Raw genomic sequence first — 26,849 nt, 5'->3', positions numbered from 1 at the left:
GCTTTCTTGTCATCTTTTACAAACTCCACGTTAGGGAGTGTGCAGTGGTCACGTATATTCTTCATATTCGTGTATATTCGCTAGAAACTGGAGGCTGCGCTATGTGATGAAACCCTTGGCCAGGTTTTAGGGATGGTCCCCAGGAAAGAAGTAAATATTCTGCCTGCTAGCAACTATACTTTTCTGTTTGATTTCTTCTTGAACTTTATATTTCCCTCCTGTGGGATTTTCTGTATTCAGTTTGTGTAATAATGATGTGTCTTTTTTACTCATTGGACTGTACCCTCCTAGAGAGTAGGGATAACTGCATGCGAAATAGTATGGATTTTTGTGTACTCCGTTCTTTTTGTTTTATTCTGCGTGTTTCTAGACCCCTTAGAATGTGCCAGCTCTGTACTAAGTCTTCAGGAACAGGCTATAACATACTCTGAACATAATACCCTGTTTAATTCAGGCTGACCTTAAACTCAGTGTGTAGCCTCAGGCTGGCCTCAAACTGTGGTAGTCCTTGTACCTCAGCCTCCCCAGTGCTGGGAGAGCAAGCAGGCACCGCCATGCTGGCTTGGATCACTTTTAATGTAGAATTTCATTGTCCCCCCCCCCCCCCCCAATTTCTTGAATGACTTGATATGGAAACCTCAGATGGTGAGGACGAGGAGGCCAGCAGCACTGTCCTCACTTCCCGGCTGTGCATGGTGTGGATGCATGACACACAGGTTTGTCGTCACACTCCATCAGAAAGCACTGGTTATTTTCAGGTAGAATGAAATATGAAGATGGTTAAGAACACAAAGTAAAAAGTTGTTTGTAAGAAATCTATTTCATTAAAGGAAAATACTTCTCAAAAATCTTAAAAATTACCACCAAATTCCAAGCTCACTAGCCAGATCACAGGGTGGGGCCAAACTGAGCAACTCAGGGAAATACTGGCTCAGACTGTCACAAGGGCTGCTGCTCAGGGGAAGAGAGCCCCTGGGCTTGATCCCCAACACTGCCAAAAACACTTATCAGAATAACAGGACACACTGCATTTAAAGACAGAATGAGGTTATATTATCTTGGCATGTATAAATGTAGCTTAATTTTAAATCCAATCTTTGTGTTCCTACAAAACATTCCAAATCCTTGATGCAGAAGAAGCTACCAGATGTGCCTACAGGGGAATCCCACTGGCGCAAGGGGAGATGGCCCTGCTGTGCTCCGTGTCACAGAGGAATGTCATTTCTTCACATTTTCTTAAAGGGACCAATTTTTCTGTGAAACGTAAATTGATACATGTTGGAAGTTTTAAGTAATGTGAGATGAACAAAACTTACATACACCAGGCCTGGCCTGAATTTGACCCACAAGATTACTGGTGTGTGAACTGATTTTAGATTTAGCCCGGGTATAAATTCCAGTTCTAAGTTGGTGAGAAGTGTGAACTTGCTGAATATGCTGTGTGTATGTGGTTGGTGTTGCTGTGCACCGGGGGCTCACATGCTAGGCGGCTCTACATCGAGCCCACACTCACAGTGCCATCCACATTTCTAAAAGGCTTGTCTCAGGAATTAATGTGTGGGCCTGATTGCATCCCTGGTGTTTCATTTTTCTTCCCAGGGTAGCCTGGGAAGCACTGTTTCCGAGGGTTGAGAAATTTGTGTGCTTGCCTGAGACCTGTTGTCCCTTGACAGGTTTTCTGCTCTCTGTGCTAGTGCTTGTTCCGTAGCCTTATGGTTCTCAGCAGAATTCACTTGGGTCCTTATTAAAAACAGCTGTGCCAGCTGGCATAGCTCGATAGGTCTGCAGTGAGATTTGGGAAATTATAAATAAGCTCCCCAAAACACTGCAGTGCAGAAGGGATGGGCCATAGCTAGAAAAACATTGCTGTGGATGTTTGAACAAAGTAGGCTGTCAAGAAAATTACCCAGCATTCAGGAGGCACCATAAGTTTGAAGACCATCCTGGGCTACATGGTGAGTTCAAGGCCAGCCTGGGCTGCATAGCGAGACCCTATCTCAACAAAAAACAAAAAGAAGGAAGGAAAAAAATTAGCTTACTGAGCACAGTGGCATGTACCCATAACCCCCAGCTACTTGGGAGACTGAGGCAGGAGAATCAAATTCCAGCCCAGCCTGGGCATCGTAAGCAAGACTTTGTCTCAAAATTAAATTTTAGTCCGGTGTGATGGTGCACACCTGGGATCCCAGCACTTGAGAGGCTGACACAGGAGGATTGCTGTGAGTTCAAAGCCAGCTTGGGCTACATAGCAAGACCCTGTCTCAAAAATATTTTTTTTTTGGTTTTAAATTAATTACCTTTATTATGGGGCCAGGGATTTAACTCAGGTTCTGCCACCTGCTTCGCAAGCACAAAGTCCCAAATTTGATTCCCGGTATCAAACCTCGAACAAATAAAAAAATTGCCTTTGATATATCAAATAGGGCAGAGAGTTGTTTCTTTTACTCAGTCAAAACGTACTAGTGATTCTTGATCTGATATAGTATGATCCAATATATTTTCCTTCCGTCTTTTCCTTAGTTTGACATTGGTTCTTTCTTTTTTAGTATTTAAAAACCTGTTGCCCAGCTTAATGTATGTGATTAAAATGGAACTGGTAAGTAGAAGTCTGCATTTTTCCCTGAGGCCTGGAGGCAAATGTTGCATGTATAGTGATACACAGTGGATGACGTGTGGCCTATTAGTTATTTCTTTTGACCTGTGTGCCTATCCTGGAAGTGAGAACGATAGCTGATAGCTTCGTCTTTCAGAGGAAGCTGCCAGCATCAGGCTCAGGCTGTAAGAGATCAGATGTTGAGATACCGTCCCTAATTAAGAGAGTGGAGATTTTGTGGCACCTGCTTTTTAGGAGCTACCTAGACCGCGGAGAAGGGGATTCCAGATAAAATGAATTCAGGGCAGTGTGGCGTGTAGAGCAGGAGTGATGTAATGAAGCCATGAAGTCTTCTGGGCTGTGAAGTGATCCCAGGACAGCACAATCCTCACTGGAGCTTTGAGACTGGTCTCGCTGTGTGTGTACCCAGACCGGCCTTGAGCTCAGAATCCTCCTGCCCCCAACCTACAGTGCGGTTTGTCCAATTGTTACACCACAGGACTGGCCACCAGGTATTTTCCACCCTTCAAACTTTAGAATTGAATTAAACCTGGTTTAATGCCTTAATTTTGGATCATGAAATTAACACAGCTGAGAATGTGACGCTTGCCCTGTTAATGATAAAACTGCGTTTACATCCCATGAGTTTCAGGGTGATGCCCCTCCCCCTCTGGCATGGGGAGTGAGCCCAGGGCCTCTGCACTGAGCTGGAGCCCCAGCTGTTTTCTGCATTTTATTTTGAAACAGGGTCTCACTTCAGTTGTGCAGGCCAGGCTCAAACTATGGATCCTTGGCCTCAGCCTCAGAGAGTGCTGGCTTTACGGTGCAACCCTCGCCTGGCTAGGGAGGAGTCACTGGTCATTGGGGGGTGTGGTGTGGTGTGTGGGTGTGGGTGTGTGTGTGTGTGGTGCCAGGTGCCTCAGGTTGGCAGTAAACACCTTTCATTTGGAGCAGGTCCCCTGCCCTTGTCTCGAAACAGCTTCTCCCTACATAGCCCAGGCTGGCCTTGAACTCTCTAGAGCTATTTTTTTTGGTTGGTTTTGTTTTTTTTGGTTTTTTTAAGAGGAAAATATTTCCAGAATTTCTCATGGACCACTAACCCTAAATTAACTTCCTGGAAAACACCACTATTATTAACTTTGTTATTGTTGTTGTTGATTGGAGATGGTGTCTTGTTTAGCCTAGGCTGGCTTTGAACTCACAGCAATCCTCCTGCCTCAGCTGCTTGAGTGCTGAGATTGCAGGTGAGCCTGGGATTACCATGCCTGGCAAAACACCATTCGTTTGAGGGCTGAATTAAGATGTTTTTCTGTCACTGAAATTAGTTGTAGCACCTAACGTCCTCCCCGCCTCGCTGCTTCCCTCCTGTGGATGGTACTAAGGGTCAAACCCAGGGCTCTACTTGAGCTAAGCCTGCACTGAGCTACTGCCCCACCCTATGACAACTTTCTTCTTTTTTTAAAAAAAATTTTATTTCAATGTAATACAAGTAGATATTAATGAAGAAAATATTTTTTAAACTTCTATGAAAAAATAAAGCAAAATGTAACAAATTAAGAATAACACTAGTTAATACACTGTGTACCATAATCTTAGAAGAATGGACAAAATGTTATAGTACAAGTCAGACAAAGACTCTTACAAAAAAAAGAAACAAATAGATAATAGCACAAAACAATGAGCCAAGAGGACCTAGCAGTATAAATGAATCAAATTAGTACACATATTGAAATATTCTGGGATTTATTAGAACTTTTCCCTACTTCCTATTTCTCTCTTTTTTCATGTTTTCTTTAAAATCTAACAAACTGTATACAGTAATTTTTTGTTTGTTTTTGTTTTTTAAGACAGGGTCTCACTATGTAGTTGAGACTGACCTGGAACTCACTATGTAGCCCAGGCTGGCCTCGAACTCACAGAGATCCTTTTGCCTCAGCCTCCCGAGTGCTGGGATTACAGATGTGCACCACCACACCTGGCTTTGTATACAATAAATTTTACTGTATTTTATATAAGATAGCAACCACAGAAATTTACATAGAAGGAAGATATGATGATTAAGGGGAGGGCTCAGTCGTGAGGGTGCTGGAGACCCCTGTAGTCAGGTTCTAGTCCCACCTGCCCAGTGTAGGACACAGGCCTGAGAAAAAAACACACTAAAAGATAGAAGTAGGGGGAAGAGCGGGGCCGGAACGACTGATGTCGGTGCAACCAACAAAGGCGCTGGTCAGTCCCAGCTGCTGACTTTTATTGGCAATAAACTGGGGTAAAGGTGATGTGTGGTTTCTATGGAAATTAATGTAAACAAGGCTCAGAAAAGACAAGACAAAGCACTCTCGGATTAGGAACAGAATAGACAAAATACATGGTTGTAATTAGAACACTGTCCTTCTAGTCAGAAGGTTTTAGTTGTGGGAACATATTTGGGTGCGAGTTCCTCTGACCTTGGCACGTAGGCTTCAGCCAGACTCACTTCTATAAACAGCCAGTTGTGGGGTTTGCTCTTCATAGCCTGCTTTGGGCATAATCAATATTACGGTCCTCTCCATGCGGGTTTTTTTCTCAGCATGAAAGTCAGAGTTCAGTTGGAGAAAGGGTTCAGATTGCCATATGAAGTGGATGTTGAAAAAAGCTAAAATGCAGGCCTTTGGGTTGATAACCAGGCACCGGAACCACTGATACTTCAAAGGTGCCATTCTTAAAAATAGACCCCATCTAGTTAACTATGTGCATTCTTACCCATGATTTAGAAATGCCTTTCCACAGATGTCTTTCCCATGAAGCAATGTCTCAGGCATTCATTCAATCCTGGATAGAGATGACCTCTCCTACTTTACCAGAATTGGAAGAAACCCACAACTTCAGGACACCACTGACCCATTCTCCCCAAGTTTAGTCTTTATTTCCACTTTTGCTTTCTCATACCAGAGAGGCAATGCAGTATTCAAACATGTGTGTCTGATTTATTTCACTTAAGAGTATGGTCTCGAGGTCCATCCATTTAACTATAAAAGTCTGAAGTTCACTCTTCTTTATGGCAAAGTACTCCATTGTGTTTAAAAAACAACATATCTTTTTTATCCACTCATCTGTTCATGGGCATTTGCGCTGTTTCCAAGATTTAGCTATTACATATGGTGCTGCTATAAACATGGTGTGTATATATTGCTGTGGTAAGATGTGTTTATTTTTGTTTTGTGTTGTTTTGATACTGGGGATCAAACCCCCCAAATCCCCAGCCCATGATGCTTTTAATTCTTTCACGAAGATACCAAGAGGAATACCTAGGTCAAATGGAACCTGTAGTTTTAATTTCCTGTGGAATCTCCACACTGATTTCCAGAGTTGGTTGCACCAGTCTACACTCCCACCAACAGTGGAGAAGGGTTCCTTTTTCCCCACAGTCCCACCAGCATTTGTTACTGGTTGATTTCTTGCTAGCAGCCGTTCTTTCTGGGGTGAGGTGGAATCTCAGCATTGTTTTAATTTGCATCTCAGAAATAACCAGTGATGTTGAACATTTTTTCATATGTTTATTTGCTGTTTCTAATTCTTCATCTGAGAAGTGTCTTCATTTCAGATGCCCATTTTTGTATTTGCTGTTTAAATTTGGGAGTCTGGGGTTTTGTTTTTTAGTAGTTTATATACTCTGGATAATAGTCCTTTATCTGATAAATAGCTAGTAAAATTTTCCCACTCTGGATTGTGTCTTCACTCTGTTGGTGGTTTCTTTTGCTATGAAAAAGCTTTTTAATGAGATGAGGGTCCCAGATGTTGATTCTTTGGTAGTATTCCCCATGGGGTCTGGGTTTTGTTCATGAAGTGCTTGCCTACTCCTATGTCATAGCTCAGGCGTGTTCTGCCTGTTCTCTCTTCCAGCAGATACAGTGTTTCTGTTTCTATATTTAGATCTTTGATCCATTTTGATTTAGATTAGTGTGTGGTGAAAGATGGGGGTCTAGTTTCAATCTTCAGCATGTGGAAAGCCAGTTTGTCGGGCACCATTTATTAAAGAGGCTGTCTTTCTTCCAGGGAGGGTGTTTGGCTCCTTTGTCAAAGATAAGGTGGCTGACTGTATCTGGAGTTGTTTCTGCTTCCTCCAATCTGTTCCATTGATCCTCAAGTCTGTTCTTTGGCAGTACCATGCTGTTTTTATCACAGTAGCTTTGTAGGGCCCGGGATTTAGCTCAGTGTTACTGCCGCCTGCCTCGCAAGCTCAAGGTTTTGAGTTTGATCCCCTGGTACCAAAAACAAAAAACAAAATAGTAGCTTTGTAGTATAATTTCTAGTCAGGGATTGTATTGCCCCATGCCTTGCCCTTGTTGCCCGGAATTGCCTTTGCTATTCTAGCTTTTCTGGTTCCAAATGAATTTTAGGATTATTTTTTCTTATTCTGTGAGATATGCTGTTGGAATTTTGATCAGAAATATGGCCATTTTCACTGTATTGGTTCTTCTTACCCAAGATCAAAGGATATCTTTCTATTTTCTGTTGGCCTCTTCAATTTCCTTTTTCAGAGTACTGTACTTTTCAGTGTATAGGTTTTTTGCTTCCTTTGTTAGATTGATTCCTAGAAATTTCATTTAGGGAGATGCTACTGTGAACAGTGTTTTCTCTGATTTCTCTTTCAGAGAGTTTGTTATTCATGTGTAGGAAGGCTATTGATTTTTGAGTGTTGACTTTGTATCTAGCTATACCACTAAATTTGGTTATCAAGTCTAGAAGTCTTTTGGTGGAGTTTTTGAGGTCTTCTATGTAGAGTATTATGTCATCTACAAATAATGATAATTTTAACTTCTTATTCTTATTCTTTCTATTTATTTCTCTTGTCTAATTGCTCTGGCTAGTGTTTCCAGAACTATATTGAACAAGAGTTGTGACAGTGGACATCCCTGTCTTGTTTCTAATTTTAGAGTGAAAGCTTTCATTTTTTGTCCATTTCGTATCATATGATGACTTTCTGATTCAAATGTGGGGGGCAGTACTAGTGTTTGAATCCAGAATCCAGGACCTTTGCACTGAGCCACAACCCCAGCATTTTGGTGATGGTGGGATCTCGCCAGTTGCTGAATTGCTTAGGCTGTGCTCAAACTTGAGACTCTGCTGTCTCAGCGTGCCAGAGTGCTGGGATTACAGGTGAGCATACCCTGACAAGCTCTAATTTTAATTTTTTTAAAATTATTAATATGTTTACATTATTTCTATTTTTTTCTTAAAATTGGATGTCAGGTGATGACAATAAATTGAACAAGCCTCTGCTGAACAGTAATGCAAAACTCAGTTCATTATAGGTTTGTGTATGTTCTGAGGTATTGAGACCTGTATGATACAGTCCTAAGATCTGCTTGATAAAATGACTCCTGTGGGGGGGGGTACGGGGAATTGAACTCAGAACCTTGTGCTTCTGAGGCAGGCGGTGGCACCACTGAGCTAAATCCCTGGCCCACTCCGTGCCTTTCTATTTGCCTCCTCTGTGTCCCTGTCCTGTAGCGCAGTGGCTGCTGCTGCTAAAATGGACCTGTTTTGTCCTAGAAGCCAGCTGCAGTGCTTTTGTAAAGTGTCAGGTCCTGAATAAACTTCTGGCCTTAACATATCTGTGTTGAAGTTAAATTTGCCTGGTTCTGTAGGTCACTCAACAGTCCACAGAAAGAATATACAATAGTTTTTGTAGAGGTGGATAATTTGAACTCTTATATGAGTCCAAAGTCTTTTTTTTTTTTTTTTTTTTTAAGAAAAACTTTAAATAACTAGCTAGGAAGCTCTAAAATAAAACTAACTGTAGGGTTCAGTTACAGTGCTGGGTATTTCCTATGAGGTAGCAGTTATTAAGGAAAATACCTAAATGATTTGAAATTAATCCTTGTTGACAAGCCACTGTGAGCTGTATTCCAGGAGTTTGGGCTGCTGGGCTGACTGCTTTCTCCTCAGGGTCGCTGCAGCCATGCAGTGGCTTTGACGTGCACCCAGAGGCACGAGCTGTGAGTTGCCAGCTTGCTAGCCCTGCTGCACTTGCTTCAGGGAGGGGTCACTTTCCCATTCTGCCCTGGATCCCACATATTTGAGTTGCTTGGAATAAGAAATGTGTCAGGGTAGGTTGATAGTCTCTATCATTATGGGTCTTTTAGAAGTGGATTTTGACACCTTTTGCTGGCTTTTGTTTTACTTTTGTTTTAGGATCAGTCTTTAATCGCTGCTATGTGCAGGTGCCTAGAACAGTGTCTTATGGATCCTAGGGCTAAGGTTGGTTTGGTTGTGTTTGCAGCATGTGCCAGCCAGGTACTTCCACCCCGAGCTGCATGTCCAGCCCTGAATGAAAAGGTGCTGGTGCTAGTGACTGAGGAAGGGCAGGGCTCAGTGTGGCCTCTAACTGTGGGCAGTTAGCCAGTGTCAGGGTCATCTAGGTCTTATCGTTCCCCAGAGGAGTCATCTGTTCTTCTTCAGTGGCTGGCTACCAGATTATGATTGTCTTTTCATATTTTCTTCCTGCTTGTTCTCTGTAGTTGTAAGTATTCTCTGTAGTTGGGTTCTTGGTTGTTTAGATTGGTATTTCCTTAACTGTTTTAAAATCAGAATTATTGAGAGATGGTTCAGAGACGGACTGGCTGTGGATAATCAGTAGGTTCTTATGGGTTTTTGTTGTGGTTGTTTTTTTATTTGCTTTTTACAGTGTGTGTACATGTAAGACAGGTAGCTCTGTGTTGCACAGTCTGGCCTTGAATTCTTAGGGTTAAGTGAGCCTCCCACTTCAGCCTCCTCAGTGTGCCGTGTACCAGCCTGAGGTGCGTACTGGGCCCTGTTCTGTTTGATCTTGTTCACGCTTTACAAATCATAATGCCTTTGCATTTTGACAGGACCTCTTTACAGCAGCATTTAGGGACTTTCCGTGGTAGAAGTAAGACCAGATCTTAAATGTGGACAGTTAGGGCTGAGGGTGTGGCTCAGTAGTAGAGTGCCTGTAAGCACCAAGACACAAATAAATTTGGAAGTAGAGACTGTTAAATTCCCATTGATTGGTAAAACATCATAAAGTTTTTATTTGAAAGTATGAATATCGGGCCAGGCATTTAGCTCAGTGGTTCTGCTGCCTGCCTCACAAGTGTAAGGTCCTGAGTTTGATCCCTGGGTCCAAAAAAAAAATGGTGTGCTCTTGATTTGGCATGTGTTCTGTGTTGTTTTTTGGTTCCTTTAATTCCCCCTCTCCAGTTGGCCAGCATGCGGTCATAGCATGTAAAGATCAATTTCTATAGGCCAGTTTCTTTGAAGGAGAGAATTTAGTGTTGTCAAAGTTCCCTCCTTTATAGTGAAATAAACAACAAAAACTTTTAATAATTTACTTAATAGTTGCCATGCTTACAAAAAAGAGATAGGGAACCTGGATTTGGTTCATTAGTATTTTTTTAAGCTGAGTTTTGTAGAGAACAGGTATTATTGGACATTCTGTTGCTGCTGGCCTTTCAGAAGTTGTCACCGCAGGTTCTTACTTGGTCCTCAAGTCCTGTTCTTCCTCACACAGAACTTAGTGTCAATAGATTGGAGACTGAGAACTGCGTATGGGGGTGGTGCTTGGTGTGGTCATGTGTGGAATGGATGCTGTGTGTTTAGTGTTGAGTGTGGGGGTGTGTAGGGGTTGTGTGTTTCGATGTGGAGTGTTGTAATGGTGTGTGTGTGCGTGTGGTGTGTGCCCACCATGTTCTCCTTGCTCTGAGGCTCCCTCTGGAAGGCAGAGGGAGAAGTCACCTCCTGCTCGCTCACGTAGGAAGCCGGGCTGCTGTTCCTTCCTCAGTGAGTGCAGAGTTCGGCTGCGGTCTCTGGAGTGTCTCTGGAGGTTCCTCCGCAGCTTGGCTTGGTTGCATGTGGAAAGTGCAGAAGGACATTAGCAGGCCTGCAAGGTCTGCATGAAGAGGAAGCAGAGTGTGGGGAGAGTTTGCTTACAGAGTCCTGCTCAGTCCTTAGTGGGCTCACGCTCAAGGGTCCTGAGCTGTTCATGTCACAGAGACCTCTGAGAGGTTCGACTGCCAGACCTCTTATCGTCACAAACTCTTAGAGCGGTCTTTCAGCACCACCAGCCCTGCCCCTAGGGTTCTTCCAGAAGAGGCTGATCATCTCTTCTCTGTCCACTTGATCTGATCCCATTGTGCTGTGACTTAAAGAAAGCTCCATCTTTGGGCCCTGAACCCTGACTTCCCAGGTGAAGCTTGAATGAGAGGTTGCAAGCTAGAGCTAGTTCTGCGGTAAACCCAGCAACACTGCCCCAGTCTTCCTGTCCCCACAGCGAGTGGCACAGAGGTCTTGGACCTTGCCTACCAGCGGGAAGCAGCTGCTGCTCAGGAACCTCCCCTCGGTCCTGGCTGAACGGGGGAGGGATAGGCCCCATGGAAACACCCTGGCCTGCTAGAAGGTCTGCTTCCCACCCTCATGGTTGCTGCCTAACAGATGGTGTTTCTTTTTTACAGCGTTATGACCCTGGACTTGTTGTGGTGATGGTAAACTTAGCAGTGGTAATTTTTTATTTTCAGACTGAATTCCTCCTTTGTCATCAGTGCACCAATACGTTAGGCTTCCTTTCTCTGTTGTAGCCTTCATCCTTCTGCTTGGTCTATTTCATTTTCCTTTCCTTTCCTTCTGCAACTTGTCTGACCCTTGTTCACAGAAGGGTACTGTTAAGAAGGGATGTGTCTGTTTGTGTTAGAACTGCCAAAGAAATCAGTTAAAACGTTAAATTCTAATACTGTCAAAAACTTGATTCCCAATGTAATGGGCACTAGCACTTGCTACTGCAATTTATAAGTAAATTTTTAAAACTTTGACTGCCTTAGAAGGCAAAAGTACTAATGCAGTTTATAACAGGGGTTTACAAAAGTAAAGAATTTGTACCGAAACACTCTTACTACAGAACAAATTCTCACAGAACAAAAATGATACCAAAAAGAAAGTAAATTGGACATTTCTTTTCAATTCCATCATTGGACCATTAGTTTTTACCAGTAAATCCCTGAGATGTTATGAAAGTGATACTGCACTTAGGAAGTCATTTCTATAACCTGTCTTTAATTTGGTCCTTTTGCTAAAGATTGCAGTCACTGCGGATTTATTATACCATTGGGCATAAGGTAGCCAAGGTGGTTGTTTTGGGTTTTTTTTCCCCCTTTCCTTTTTTTTGTTACCGGGGATCAAACTCAGGACCTCCCGCTTGCCAGGCAGGCGTGGTGCTGCTGAGCTACATCCCTGGCAAGCCTTACTGTTCGATGGCAGCCTTTGGTAGTATCCACAGAAGGGCTGAGCACTTGGAGAACTGCCCTCATAAGATTTTCTTTATTTAAACAGATTTTTAAATTATGCTAATCATTCCTAATTATCTGTTTAAAAGCAATGTGATATTAGTGATATATTGATGAATTTCTGAATTTATTTTTCATTGTGTTTTAAAGACAGAAAATGAATCTGCAAATATAGAGCAACTGGACACACATAGTTGCTGTTCATTTTGAAAAGTAGTTTCTTCTTTTTCTGCATGACAGAAACCTGTCACGATCATGGCTTTTTTGGGGCGGGGGTTGATCCTTGAGATTTAGCCTGATGAAAATCAGTTTTTAGCCCAAAGGTATAATATTTATGTGTGTATAACAACAAAAACCGATTGTTCACACCAACCTGAGTGAATAATGAGGGAAGTAAACCCTGAGTTTTCTCACAAAGGTGCACGCGGGTAAGGTAAGTCCCTTCTCAGTGGGCTTACATCACAACGCCCCTCGCAAGTTGTGATGTAAAACAGCTGTGGTAGTAAAGTGCTTGTCTGCCCCATTTTGCTTTGTTTGGCTGGTTATGAGTGGATTAAATATATATTTATTTAAAACTTTTCCAGCATAGATCAATTAGTTTAAAGTCAATTTTCTTCGCAACTAGTCCTTTTCACAGCTTACCAATCAGCACAGCCATGTTAAATTCAGTCTGGTAAATGCAACCAGATAAAAGTGAAACTGCTTTGTCCCTAAGGACAGCTGTTGCTTTTTACTCAAAAAAGCTGCACCTGGTGGTATGTACTTCCAGAGTTTAACTGCATCATATTTGACAGCGAGCTTTTCGATTTAAGCCTGTCAGTGGAGGGTCTCCATGTGCTGGAGGGTGTCGGTGCATGGAGTGGGGTGATCCTGGGAAGTACTTGGAACCCTTTAAAGAGGGACTGCTGCAGTTTTCAGCAGAAGCCTACTGTGCTGCTGCTCAGCCCCACCAGGCATCACTAAGCAACTGAGTTTGCCGGTGTGGTCTGGTCTGTTCCGAGTGGGGGGCGGGGTTCCTCTGTACAGTGTCACTGGCTCAAGCCAGGGCAGGAGGAGCTGTGTGTAAGCTGTGAGAATGGCTGTGTTTGGTCACTGTAGCTTTCTGGTCTCTGCGCTCCATGGCAAGACCTCTAACTGCCCAGCCTAATGTGCACCTTAGTGTTGGCTTGGCCACGCCTGACCCTGGCTGTATGTTCCTGTTCCAGGGAGAACCGACCCGATTCCCATCGTTGTCAAGTATGATGTCATGGGCATGGGCCGCATGGAGATGGAGGTGAGCCGTCTCCTCGGGCTGTGTGCTGAGATTGGTGTTAGCTCCAAATTCAGGTGCTGGTGCAGGAAAACACTGACCAGGCGGAGTAGAGCGTTGAACCTTTCCTTTGTGCAGTTAAATGATGTATTTTACATTCTCCATTACTGCTGCCTCTGAGGCCCATAGGGCACTCACACACCCCTGCTGGCACGGGGGTATAAAGAATTTGAGTGGCTTTTCCAAGTGACACCAAGAAGCCAGATCTGGGTGAGCCCGACAGACTCTGGTGCTGGTATCAGCAGTGGTGCTCCTTCCTTCACTCCTGGGACAGGTATGGTGCTGGAAGCTGCCCGGAGAGTTGTGTACGGCTATCATCTGTGATACCTGCTTTCATTTGTCCATATTTTCTGCCTTTCCCATTGCTCACTTGGTGATGAACGTAGAACTGAAGTCTGTTTTAAGAGAATGTGCTTCTTGGAGGGAAGCCACCAGCACAAAAGGGTTAACAAGTCGTGCTGTGTTCTTTTCTCAGGGGACAGCACAGCATCAAGGAAGTCTCGAGCAGGGTCCCCAAGTTCTTCAGGCAGCACTGTAGTTGTGCCAGTGCCTTTTTCATAGCTCATTTTGGGGCTCCATAGGAAATAAAACTAACTCTCTTTTTGTCAAGCTCGATTATGCCGAAGATGCTACCGAACGGCGCCGTGTCCTAGAAGTGGAAAAAGAAGACACAGAAGAGCTGAGGCAGAAGTACAAGGTTGGTGAAATACCCTTTCTGCAAGAGCTCACCCCTGAGCACACCATGCCTTTCCACTGGGGGTGAGTCAGGCACAGACAGCAGAGCTCGGGTTTTTGCTGCTTCCTTGTTCACCACTGCAGGCAGACTTAGAGGTCTCGTGCCTCCTTCATGGTCTGCTGGGAAGACTTTGTTAGTAACATTTGAAGCTGCACTGCCTGGTGCATAGGTGGCCAAGTGGTAGCAGCAGTTGCAGTTGTTACTAAGGGCTTGGGTGGAGTCTAGCGGTGCAGCACTTGTGTAGTGCTGCTAAAAAAAAAGCTAAGAATCCATCTGTTGAGAGCTTGAGGAGTTAACACAGTTTGGCTGTGCTTTTAAAATGAGTAGGGTATACTGCTGGAGATTTGGCTCAGTGGTTCCAATGCCTGCCCTAGAAGCACGAGGGCCCAAGTTCGATCTCTGGTACCAAAAAAGAGTGGGGTGTTTCAAGAGCAAGATTTAAGAATGTTTTTGCTCATTGCTAATTAAATTCAATTCTAAAGCAGAAATTTGTTCTATGGAAGTATTGAGTTGAATTTTTTCTTTCAGTGTGCCATTTTAAAAATGGAGTAAGCTGGGTGTGATGGTGCGCACCTGTAATCCCAGCACTCAGGAGGCTGAGGCAGGAGGGTCATCATGAGTTCGAGGCCAGCCTGAGCTACACAGCAAAACCCTGTCTCAAAACAAACAACAAACAAAAGACTAGAATTCTGGAAGAAACGAAAAACATGAGTCAGAAGCAGTATTTGAAGTGGCAGTGGCTGGAATTTTTCAGCCATTAAAAAAGATAATAGCTGGGCTTCGGGGTGCCTACCTATTTGGGAGGCTGAGCACAAGGAGTAGAAGCTCAAGGCAAGCCTTGGCAATTTGAACTTAGCAAGGCTTTCATTCAAAATAAACTCGTTTTGGTTTTGGTTTTTTGAAACACAGTCTCACTATATAGTTCAGACTATCCTTGAACTCACTATGTAGCCCAGGCTGGCCTCATGGTGATGATCCTCCTGCCTGAGCCTCCTGAGGGCTAGAATCACAGGTGTGCACTACCACACCCAGGATAAAGGTAAACTCTTTACTAAAGAAGAACTGGACATACAGCTTAATGGTAGAGTGCTTGCCTAGCCTGCCTGAGGACCTAGGTTTAACCCCCAGTACAAAAAAAGAGAGAGAAAACAAAAATACCCAAATAAAAATGTGAGATGCCCGAAGAATCTTAAGCTGAGCAAATAAAAAGTAATCTGTGTCTAAAGACATCCTTTTAAAACTAGCATGTGGGTGTCGCAGAGACCTCAGGGTCCCCTGAAACAGTTTGCTTCCTAAGAGTTGCAGGCTGAGGCCTTCTCACAAGCTGCATTTGGAAATAGATTGTTGTGCAGAAAGTACCTGGCAGCCTGAAGTTACACACCAGCTAGAGTCTTGCCAATGCAAGGGTGGATAAAACCATTTTCAGACAAACAGGCTATGAGAAGTGATTGAATTTGGTAAAGATTGTTCTTCAGAAAGAAAATGACTTCAGGAAGGTTTTAGACACAAAAATAAATGATGAATAGAGAAAATGGTTAAGTATTTAGGTAAACTTAAAGTAAGAATTTTTTATGGGCTTAAAATAAGAATTTCTTTTCTTTTTTTTTTTTGGTCCTGGGGATTGAACTCGGGTCCTTGTGCTTGCAAGGCAGGCCACTGAACCGCTGAACTAAATCCCCGGCCCAAGAATTTCTTATGGGATTAAAAAATAAGAATTAAAGTTCACGAAAGCAATAACTTTTAGTTTTCTTTTGAAACAGGGTCTCACTAGATAGTTCAGGCTGGCCTTGAACTCACAGTGGTCTTCCTGCCTCAGCCTCCCAAGTGCTGGGATTACAGGTGTGTGCCACCATGCCTGGCTGAGTGGCATTTTAAGAGTAAATGAAATACAGTGGTTTAAGGTAGTCTCAGGCAGTTAGTACCCTCCTGGAGAAACATTCAGCCGCCTCTAGATCCACACAGGCTTCCAGGGACTCCTGGAGTATTTAATACTCTCAGAAAGGGCAGTGCAGGCAGAAGAGTCACAAGCTTACTCAGAAAGCTGAGACTAGAGTGAGCAGGGAGAAAAGAGTCAGTTACTTCTGTAGGACTTAGAGTATTAGCTGAAGCACGTAAGAAATTTGGGTGTAAAACATGTAAAGATAAAATGGACTTAAATGATGAGCAAAGAACAGGAAGACTAAAAAAATCCCACTGTAGCTGGGCGAGGTGACACACTGGGATCCCTGCACCAGGGAGGCTGAGGCAGGAGATCCTGAGCTCAAGGCCAGCCTGTGAGACCTTTCTCAAAAAATAAAAGTCATTGAGATGATTTGGAGAGATTGCATAGATCCGAGTGTTACAACTCTGCTAAGGAAATATTCAGAGTACAGAGTGGGGAGATCAAGACAGAAATGGAGCATAGTACTTACAGAGGCTGCATTAGATCGTAGCACTGCTCTGATGCATGGGGAGACAACTAAAGGAAGCAAGAATGAAGCAGAGGTGATGCTGGAAGACAAGAACCCCAGATGGATGAAAGACACCGACTTGCAGGCGGAGGAAGCCCATTGAGTCTCAGACATGACCAGAAATCCCACATTGACACATCACAGAGCAAAAACTGCACGAAACCAAAGTAAAAGCATGGTCTTGGGCTGGGGATGGAGCTCAGGGTAGAGCACTTGCCTACCACATGTGACACTCTGAATTTGATTCCCAACACTGCAAAAAAGACAGGACATAATCTTCAAATTACTGTTGCAGTAACAAGTTAGACACAAATGTGCTTCTGCAAACAATCATCACCCCACAGGTGTATACCCAGCAAAAGCATTTTGGGGAACAAAGATAAAAACAATTATAAATGTTTGCTACAAGAAGATTCTCAGAGAAACTGTAAAGAAGGTGCCATAGGGAAAAGGAGTGGTTTTCTGGTGAAATCCCTGAGGTGTAGGTAACCTCTCTCCTGTCCTGTGGTTACTGTGCCTGCTGCCGGGCCTCACGTGGTCTGTGCCCTACTGGCTGGGCACTTGTGCTCGCCTCTGTGGTGCCCGCCTGAGCACAGATGCACACTGGTTCTGGAGCTGCAGTGAGGAGCTTTGCAGCACTTGCTTCTGTGGCACCACACCATGCACTGCGGAGAAATCATAGCTGTTACCACCTGAACATCTGGCTCTCTCATCTGTGCTTGTACTTGTGGGTTAGGTTTTTTGTTTGTTTGTTTGTTTTTGTTTTTGTCTATCTTTTTAAAGGGGAGCTCACTGTGTGTATCATAAATCAAAACCCATTGCAGGCCTACACTTCAGGCTTTAGAGCAGTGTCCCCAGTGCTGTGCAGCCACTCTGCATTCGTATTGCAGCGTCGCCGTGAACCCTTTTGAGCCCATCTGATGTGCTTTGGGTTTCTTCTTTATTCATTTGCTTGTTTTTGTTTATTTTTTTGTTTTGTTTTGTTTTGTTTTTGTACCAGGGATTGAACTCAGGACCTTGCATTTGCAAGGCAGGTGCAGTGCCACTGAGCTAAATCCCCAGCCCATTTGCTTGTTTTATAATTACATGCTGCAGTTGTTAGCATCTTCTCTGATTCTTTCTGCAGTCTGCTTGCTTACTTTTATGGCGTTTCATGCTTGGTCATTTTTGGAATTCTATTTCGTACTTAAGTAATTTATAGTCACTTCATGTTCTGTAACAGATTGTCCAATGTCTGAGATTTTAGGAGCCAAAATGTGTTGTTTTACTCATAGCATCCACCTGAAGTTTAGCATTTATCTTTATCATTTGGGTTTCTTGTGGGTCTTTCAGGATTACGTTGACAAAGAGAAGGCGATCGCCAAGGCCTTGGAAGACCTCCGTGCCAACTTCTACTGTGAACTCTGTGACAAGCAGTATCAGAAGCACCAGGAGTTTGACAACCACATCAACTCCTATGACCATGCGCACAAGCAGGTGAGCAGTGTTGCTTGCCATGGTGGACAACACCTCGTCTCATGTTGCCACGGTTGGATTGCGAGTGGGCCCATGGTGACTGAGCATGGTGACTGTGGCTTCTCATGTCTGCCAGGCTTCATGTGACTTTCTCATTGGCAGAGTTCCTGGTTAGATACCCCCTTCCTCTCCCGCCCATACCATACTGTCTTGCTATTTTAAGTAAAATGCAGAATTGTGAGTTTTGTGACTCTTGGATAATAGTCTGTGGCTTTGAGCAATTTCTAAGTCTTTATTACCTTTGGCGGTTCAGCTGAGGCTTGCTGGGGATTTGTTGCCTCTTCCTCTGCCCGTTCTGAATAAGTCAGACTCCCAGGCTTGGCCCTAGATGGGATGAGAGTCAGAGATCACATTTTCTGGGTTGCCATTCCCTGTCAGCAAGGCGTTTTGCTACTTAGCATACCTCAGAAGGCAGATGAATCTGGAGAAGGAACAGAACTAGATGTCATCTTTAACATGAGTGTTTAACAAAAATCATTAATACTGCATGTTGGAGAGTTATAAAATGAATTGCGCTTTCTGCATAGTCTTTTTGGTTTTTGTTAAGAAATTCGTTACTGGCAGTATTTGCCAAAGGACTTTAAAAGGAGAAAGGAATCTTTAGACTCCATGGCACAGTTCCGCCTCGCAGAACAGTTTGGAGCAGGCAGTGGTGCACATCCCAAGTCCCAGCTGCCCGGGAGGCTAAACCAAGATGATCTCATTTGTGATACCAGCCTGGGTGACTGAGCAAGACCTTGTCTCAAAATAAAAAGTATTGTGGTAGAACTCCCCGGGCTCAATCACCAGTACCACCAAAAACTTTTTATTTTTCTTTTGAGTTTGATTTTGGTTGATATTAGCAAGCTTTGCCAGGTTGTGTGGAATACAATAGTTTTTGTTTTTGTGGGTTTTTTTTTTTTTAATTGAGTTTATTGGTACTTTTTAGGTATACAGTACAGTTACATTCATCATTGGGATCTTGTATCAATAGTTATTTTTGTTAGACATAAAATGTATGCTCATTACTGGAATAACATGTCTAAAGCTGAACCTGTTGAATTAGGTTTTTTGTTGTTTTTTCATGGGATTATTTTCATTTTGTTGCTTTTTCTTCATCTTCCAGCCAACCCTAGAGTTCAGAACAAAAGTGAAAGGCAAGCTCTGAAGGTGGGCAGTGTAGACACCATCTCGAAACATCCCTTCCCCGTTACCCACCTAAGTAAGATTCTCCTGGCTGGGTGCAGCAGGAGACAAAGGCAGGAAGGTCTTTGCAGGTTCAAGCCCAGCCTGAGCAGCATAGCAAGAGCCTGTGTCGGAATTTTTAAGGACTGGGAATGTTGCGGTGCAGAGCCCTCGGTCCTGTCCCCAGTGTGGGGAGGAGGTCTCTTGATGAATTCATGTTCAAGACAGCTTACCTGCCTTTGGTATTGTTTTAATGGTGGTGTAAGCTCTACCAGATTCAAAGAAGAGAAATTTAGAGATACGTGGGCAGTACCCTCAAAGAATCATCTTCAGAAACAAAATGTGACAGTAAATACTGCTTATTTTCTACTTTGCAAGTTGTTATTTTCTTTTTTTTAATGGAATTAACAAAGACAGCATCTAAGTCCTATACTTGCCCACATTTTTGGGCTCTTGAGCATTTCTTCAGTAAAATTTCAGCTAAAAAAAGTAAACTAGGTAAAGTATATAAACTTGAAAAATGTGTAGAAAAACAATTACTTCCTAAGCAGGGAGATTCTGTCAAGGCTAAACAGGTTTACAGGTGAAACCTGAGCAGATGTACAGGGCTGGTAAAGTCCCATAGCTGTGACTGCGCTGATGGTTCTGCTGTCTGGCAGGGTGGCTGGGCAGCTGTGCCCTGTGGTGTCAGTGCCCAGGTGCTGAGCTGGGCAGTATGTGGGGACGTTGTGGAGGTCATGGATGGAGGATGCGCTGAACGCTGCCGTGCTCGGGAAAGCCTCTCGCAGTGCCCCTTCCCAGTGCAGGGGCAGGGCCATCCTGTGAGGAGCGCCCAGGCAGCTGGCACCGTGTGACCTTCATGTAGTGCAGACACCTGAGCTGTGTGGGAAAGAGTCACAAAGCACTTGCCTAGATCACCCGGACTTTCACTACTGCTCCTTCTTAGATCATCACAAGATGGATAGAAATGTGTGGGTTTGTCTGAGAGAGGGTCTCTCTCTCCTGTCCCCAAATGGAAAATACGTGGGTGCGATCCCTGGTCTGGGAAAACCTCTAGTTCATGTAACTAATGAGCACATGTGTGTTTGTTTCTTTACCTTCATCAAAAGCAAATCTTCGGTGTTAAAAAAAAAAAGAATAGGGCCAGGAATTTAGCCTGATTCTGGAGCCTGCCTTACTTACAAGCACAAGGATCTGAGTTTGATCCCTAGTACCAAAAAACAAACAAAAAAAAACACACAGATGGCTGGGCATGGTGGCACAGCCCTTTACCTAGGTATTAGGGAGGCTCAGGCTGACAGTACAAGTTCAAAGCCAACCTGGGTACCTTAACAAGACATTGTCTGAAAATAGAAAGTGAAAAGAACTAGGAGTGTAGCTCCGTGTGAGGCCGTGGGTCCAGTCCAGGGGCAGGGACCAGAAACCAGATAGAACATAATTCCTTTGTTTTGCTTTTGGGGAGTGCTACTCATTTGGTTGAAATGTTGGCCTTTTCTCCTTTTCCCATACTGTTATCTTATTGCACTTCATAGAATCTCAAAGCAGTGCGTGTGTGCGTGTGTGCGTGTGTGTGTGTGTGTGTGTGTGTGTGTGTGTGTGTGTGTGTGTGTGTGTTTGTACCAGGGATCAAACCTATAAATTTATTTCTTTAAAAAGGCATAGTACTACTGGGCATGACTGAAGCAGAATTGCTGCAAATGAGACCCTGTCTAAAAACCTTGTCTGCTGATGGATACGACAGTGCAACATTTTCTTGAGCTTATCAGGGTTTAAATTCAGTCTCCAACAAATACCCATTCTCCACAAGTAGGTGTGAGGCCGTGCTTGACAGATTAGTAATCAGACCTAGGTGGGGCACCGTGGCAGTGTGCCTGCCTCACAAAGTTTCATGGGCAGCTGCCCAGTTTACCATTTCTGTAAATTCTGCTTGTGCTCCTGAGAATCATTCTAGTTAAAGAGCTAGAGAGGACACATTTTTTAAAATAAATTTTATTTTATCCCATTCCCTTTCAAGCCCCTTCCCCTCCCTTTGTACTAAAGCTTTATTTCCATTTTTTCCTTCTGTTTCACTTTTTTTCTTGTCTCTTCCTTCCTTTCTCCCTCCCTTGTTCCTCTAGAGATCACTAATTTGCCTCAGGGATATATTTTGGTCTGGTCTTCGTGGTATTAGCTTCATTTTGTTTGGTTTCTTTTTACTTGCTTGTCTGTTTTTGTTCTTCAGTACTGGAGATTGAACCCAGAGCCAACCCTCTCACTGAGTTAAATCCTTGGCCCTTTGTTGTTGTTGTTGTTGTTGTTGTTGTTGTTGTTTGATTTTTTTTAGTACTGGGAATTGAACTCAGGACCTTGTGCTTGCGAGGCAGGTGCCGTGCCACTGAGATAAATCCCCAGCCCCTTGCCCTCTTTATTTTGAGCCAGAGTCTTGCTGAGTTGCTCACGCTGACAACTCGAGACCCTCCTGCCTCATCACCCTGAGTGCAGTCATACCCCAGTCCACCTCTTCAGTTGTAGCCATTCAGTGCCTAGTGATTCAGTTTCAGGACACTCACAACAGTGGAACGTGATGAAATGTATTCTCTTTCTTGGATTTTTCTGGGTGACCTATGTGAGTTTCATACAATCAATCAAAACATTTGAGTCTTAGCATAAATGGGCTCATTGATTTCAAACTTGCATGGCCATTGATCGAAGCCAAGGGCTCCTGGCTCCCCTCCAGGCCCCATGGTTCCCACTGCATCCTTCTTGTACACAGCCTGTGACTCCCTCTGTTATCTACCAGACCCTCTGATCTCCCTTTCCTTCTGTCCCACACTGGTGCCTACGGATACTTACTTCCCCTGGGGAAGTGGCCCCCTTACTGTTAGTGTTGGAACCAGCTTCCTTCTGATAACAGTTGTCAAATTTGTCACTAAAAGCAGCTTCAGAAATTTCCCTAAAATGTGGTGCAAACCTGTAGTCACAGCTGCTCAGGAGGATCACTTGAGTCCAGGAGTTTAAGACTGACCTAGGCAACATAGTGAAACAACAAAAATCCCCTTACCTTCTAAGAAAAATCAGTGTCAGCTGGGCATGGTACTGCATGCCAGTAATCCCAGCACTGGGAAGGCTGGGGTAGAAAGATCAGCAAGAGTTTGAGGACAGCGTGGCTACACAGTGAGCCAGGACAGTTTGAAGTCACAGTGAGACCCTGTCTCAACAAACCTAAAAACAGTGTCTCAGAGGAAAGAGTACTTTCAGCCTGCCTCTTCTTTCTGCTAAAATCACCCTAGTATGAAAACCCCTATACTTTTCACATGTTTTGAAAAAACATACGAGACATGATTGAAATATACTGGTGAATGCTTAAGTTTTTAAGACACATTGCTATTAATCCCCTTTTTTTCAAACACTGTTGCATTGCTCATGCCTCTTTCTTTTTTTCTCTCTTTTTTCCTGTTTTTTTGAGACAGGGTCTCATGGTGTGGTGCAGGCTGTCCTTGAACTCTGTGTAGCCCAGGCTGGCTTTGAACTTGTGGTAACCCTCCTGCCTCTGCCCCCCTTCTGAGTGCTGGGATGATAGGCATGCACCCACACTCAGCTGTGTTCTTACCACTTTCTGAAGCAGTTCTGGAAGTCCTGTGAGTTGTTCATCTACACTGTCATGGTTACCTTAATGCCCTGAACTGATTAAAAACATTTTCCTTTTGTGGTCATTTTGACTTTGAGGAAGAGCCATAGGTCACACTGTGTCACATCCGATGATTAAGCTGAGTGAGGACACCGTCACTGCCTTTCTGTCCAGTGGTGCTTGGTGGCAGCATGCACCGTATTTTTTACCATACCTGGTAAAAGATAAAATAGAGGACTCAGCGGCTTTAGAGCGTGGCAAGAATGATGCGATAAGTTAGATGGGAGAGGGCATTTTGAAGAGGGTTAATAGCAGTGTGGTTTTTATTATAATGAGTTTGTAAATTCAACACACATCGTATTTTTCTGTCAGTATCAGTGTCTGCTTCAGCTATGGGTAGAAGTAGTAAATGAACTTTAGCTGAACTGAAACAGGTGGTCCTGTAGCAGCCACTCATGATTTCTCTATTCTGAACTCTATTCAGAATATTCTATTCTCTATTCAGAATATAATCTATTAATATATCAGGTAGTTAACTTTGTCTAAAGACAGCATCTGCTTTTTTGGAGCAGGGAGTACCAGGGATCGAACTCAGTACCTTACAGCAGCACCACTGAGCTAAATCCCCAGCCCTGCATCTGCTTTTTGACAGCATTACTCACTTTTTGTTGATTATTTCAGTTTCCGGTAACATATTACTGAGGAACAGAAATTGGAGTTTTCCGCATTACTGAGAAATGAAATACAGGGTGGAATGCAGTGTGTTGTGAGAGATTCCTCGGTGATAGGAGGAATAGTCATTTTTGAACTTAACAAAAAGATCAGTCAGTGATGCTTGGACTGGTCACTTCCCGTTTGAGGTTTCAGTTTATTGATTGGGTTTTTTCCTCTAGAGACATTTTTTGGTGTTTGATTCAGGACACATAGACATACCAGAACTTGTCAGACCCACAAACCACTGCAGATTTGCATCAGGGCTCATACCTAAGTGTTGCTTCAATGTTCAGTGGGGAAAGAATACAGAAGTCAGTGACAGGTGAGAGAACATAATCATAGGCTAAAATGAAGAGGAAAAAACAGTTCTCAGTAAAGCCACCAGGCTCACATACCCACAAGTGTGTTCTGGGGATTGTCTGGGTATTGAGTATGGCACAGGACATTGACCCCTCAGTGACCATGTGACAGTGTCTGGCAAAAATGGAGAACCATGCCAGGTGCAGTGAGAGAGGCACGAGGATTGAGAGCTCCAGCCCAGCCTGGGTAGCTCGCCAACCAAGTGCTGGGCCGGGGATTTAGCTCAGTGGTGCCCCGCGTGCCTCACAAGCACAGGGACCCAAGTTCAATCCCCAGTATGAAGGGGAAAGAAAAAAAACATGAGTACCAAGGGCTGGAATAGCACTTAGTATGAAGCCCTAGGCTCAGTCCCTAGGACCACAGAAGCAGGGTCCAGAAGTGTGCGTCTGAAGCTTCCTAGTGTTGACTTAGCTCCCTTCTGAAGAGATGGCACTTTGAGAAACACACGGAAGTATAAAGGAAGGCTCCCATCTCAGGACCCAACATTCTGCGTTTTTTTTCCAGGCCGGTGGCAGAGAGGCCAGCATTCTAGAGCCAGTGGTCCTTATGTCTCTGTGGCAGCCCTCTGGGGGACCATTCTGCTTAGTAGGGAACTGGATCCTATGGTTGGCCTTCGAAGGACTGAGCACGTTTGCTAGATTTGATGTCCTCGCCCTTCTGGGTGGCTTGGGGAGGAGACTGCTTAGGCCTCAGTCACGGTCTTATTGAGTGCTCCTTCCAGAGTCTGTGTCTGCTTAGGGACTGCGTGTCTGAGCAGTGGTGACCTGCAGCAGCCCTTTCAGTGCGTTGCGGGCAGGCCAGACTCCTCCAGCCCACTACAGCTGTTCTTCACTGCAGCACAGAACCCCCGCCTAGACGGACATGAGCCTGCCTTGCTCTGGTTCCTCCCTTCCCACTCGGATTGTGCCTAGTAGCTGTAGAGTCGGCACAGCGATGCCCTGTGCTGTTGACACTGTGGAATCTGGCTCTGTGTTCTGTTGTGGTCTGAAAGGTTAATAGGATTTAAATATTGCAGAACAGGTTTTTGAATGATAGTGGTGTGAACGAGCTGTGAGCTGGTGTGCACAGTACTTGAGAGCCCACACGCAATGCAGTTGCACACCCATGGGATAGGCCAGCTCACTGGTAAGCGCCCTTTCAGCATGAGTGCAGCCTCAGGTTCAATCTCAGACCCCTCCCCAGACCCCACAAGTGACAGGATTTGGAGCACTTGGAGCCCTTTTATATTGCTGAGTTAGAATGGTGCAGTCCTTCTCAAAAGTGTTTGACACTCCTTAAAATGTTAAATAAAACAGTGGCACACCCTATAATCCCAGCAATTTGGGAGGCTGAGGCAGGAAGATCACCCATCCTGGGCAACTTAGCAACTTTATTGAGACATTGTTCCAGAAAGGTTTTGTAAAGGGGCTGGGAAGGTAGCTCAGTGGAATGTACTCCAGTCTGTCAAAATTTACTTCTTAGATATGTGCACATTCCCTGCAATGAATGTTGTCATTATATATGCCCAAAATGTACCAAAGAATTTTTCTGTTAAAAAATTTTACTTAGGCCAGTAGTATAGCTCAGGGTTAAAATGAAGGCTTGGCCTGTGCACGGGTGTGGGTTTGATCACAGAACCCTCTCCCCTAAAAGTCACTTTGTGATAGAGAATTAAGCTTCTGGTCATTATTTCCCTTCTCATTAGGCCCAATTCTATCTAGAAATAGGGATTTAAAAATTCAGGTTTTTGGGCTGGGGATTTAGCTCAGAGGTTCGGCCACCTTCCTCAAAAGTGCAGGGTCCTGAGGTTGATCTCCGGTACCAAAACAAAAAATATTTAGGCTTTTTGTTTCTCTAAACAAGAAAGTTCCCTACTATCTGATTACTAGCTGGAAGACTATCATATAACTTGAATGTGTCCTATGTTAGAGATGTGAGAATGTGTCGTATCAGCCTTTCTTACAGGAATAAAAAAAAATTGGGGAAAAAGCAAAGATCAAAAAAAAAAAAAAAAGAAAGAAAGCTGCAGTATTTAAACCAAATTACCAGATACTTACCAGAACCCTTCTGTAGACCAGTACCCCCACGCACTGCCGGGCTGATGAGCAGGGGCCACAGCGCTGGCCCATACGCAGAGACGGCGGTGCTGGATGGAGACCTGGTGGGTGTCTGCGTCGCCCTTGATGTTTCCTCCATGATGTGGTGGTGCCGTGTGTGGAGACAGCTGCAGCCACAGGTCTCATCGAGGGCCCTGTCCCCAGCTCTGCGAACACGCAAGGTGACCATCACTGAGGGACAGGTGTGACGGTGCTGACAGCACAGCCCAGCTTGGGAGGATCAGTAGAACCTTCAAGAAGGGTTCAGTCTGACCTCAAGTAGGCTGGAGAGGCTTGGAGTTGGCTGCTGGAAGATTCAAGCTTTAGCCCTGCATCTTAGCATTGTCACTGGTGGGCCTGAGGGTACAGATTGTGTTAGGAAGCTCTGTGCTCCCAGACGTGGAATCTGGAGCTAACCCCCATGGGAGTCCTGGCTCCCAACTGAGGTCTGCCCACGGGGGCTGCTGGGCTGGTTCTGTTACCTTTGTCCCATGTTCCTCTGTCTCTGCCTCTGCCTGCGCCCAAGGCCATGTGGTCATGGTCCCCTCTCTGCATCAGGGACTGACTAGCCTGGGTGGGTGGCTGTGGAATTATCAGGGAACCTCATCTCTGACTCACCTGGAGGCTCTAGACATGGGTGAGTCATTGTTCCTTTGGACGGTGGTCTAGAGTTCAACAAAAGCCTCCAGAAGGTGAGAGTTCTGCTAAGGAGGAGGGAAATGATGGGGCATGGGGCACTTTACAGCCTTACGGCTAGCCAGGGAAAAGATGACAGATTTGAGAAAAACTTTAAAGTTTAAGTTAAATTTAAATTTTGTTGGGGCTGGAGATTTAGCTCAGTGGTTTCCACTGCCTGCCTGGCAAGTACAAGGACCCGAGCTCGATCTTCGGTACCAAAGAAAAATGTTAATTTTGTTTAAAATGTAGGTAGAAAACTAAGTTTTAAGCTGGGCTTGGGCCAGGGATGTACTTAGCGGCATTGCACCTGCCTTGCAAGTTCAAGGTCCTGAGTTTGATCCCTGGTAACCAAAAAAAAAAAAAAAAAAAA

General features: G+C 44.3%; 1 protein-coding gene across 1 annotated transcript in view; it reads left to right on the top strand.

Moving 5' to 3' along the window:
- The window catches only part of Gpatch8 (G-patch domain containing 8), a 56,506-nt gene that overhangs the window by 19,023 nt on the left and 10,634 nt on the right, over positions 1 to 26,849 (top strand). The window contains exons 3-5 of the mRNA XM_033763146.1: positions 13,077 to 13,144; positions 13,791 to 13,877; positions 17,699 to 17,842. Of these exons, the coding sequence (XP_033619037.1) occupies positions 13,118 to 13,144; positions 13,791 to 13,877; positions 17,699 to 17,842 (258 nt within the window). The 5' untranslated portion in view covers positions 13,077 to 13,117. The remainder of the gene's footprint in view (positions 1 to 13,076; positions 13,145 to 13,790; positions 13,878 to 17,698; positions 17,843 to 26,849) is intronic.

Source organism: Fukomys damarensis, unplaced genomic scaffold, assembly GCF_012274545.1.
Source record: "Fukomys damarensis isolate Sample0158 unplaced genomic scaffold, DMR_v1.0_HiC HiC_scaffold_13, whole genome shotgun sequence".
Taxonomy (NCBI): Eukaryota; Metazoa; Chordata; class Mammalia; order Rodentia; family Bathyergidae; genus Fukomys; species Fukomys damarensis.
This window is presented reverse-complemented; position numbering and strand designations above follow the sequence as displayed.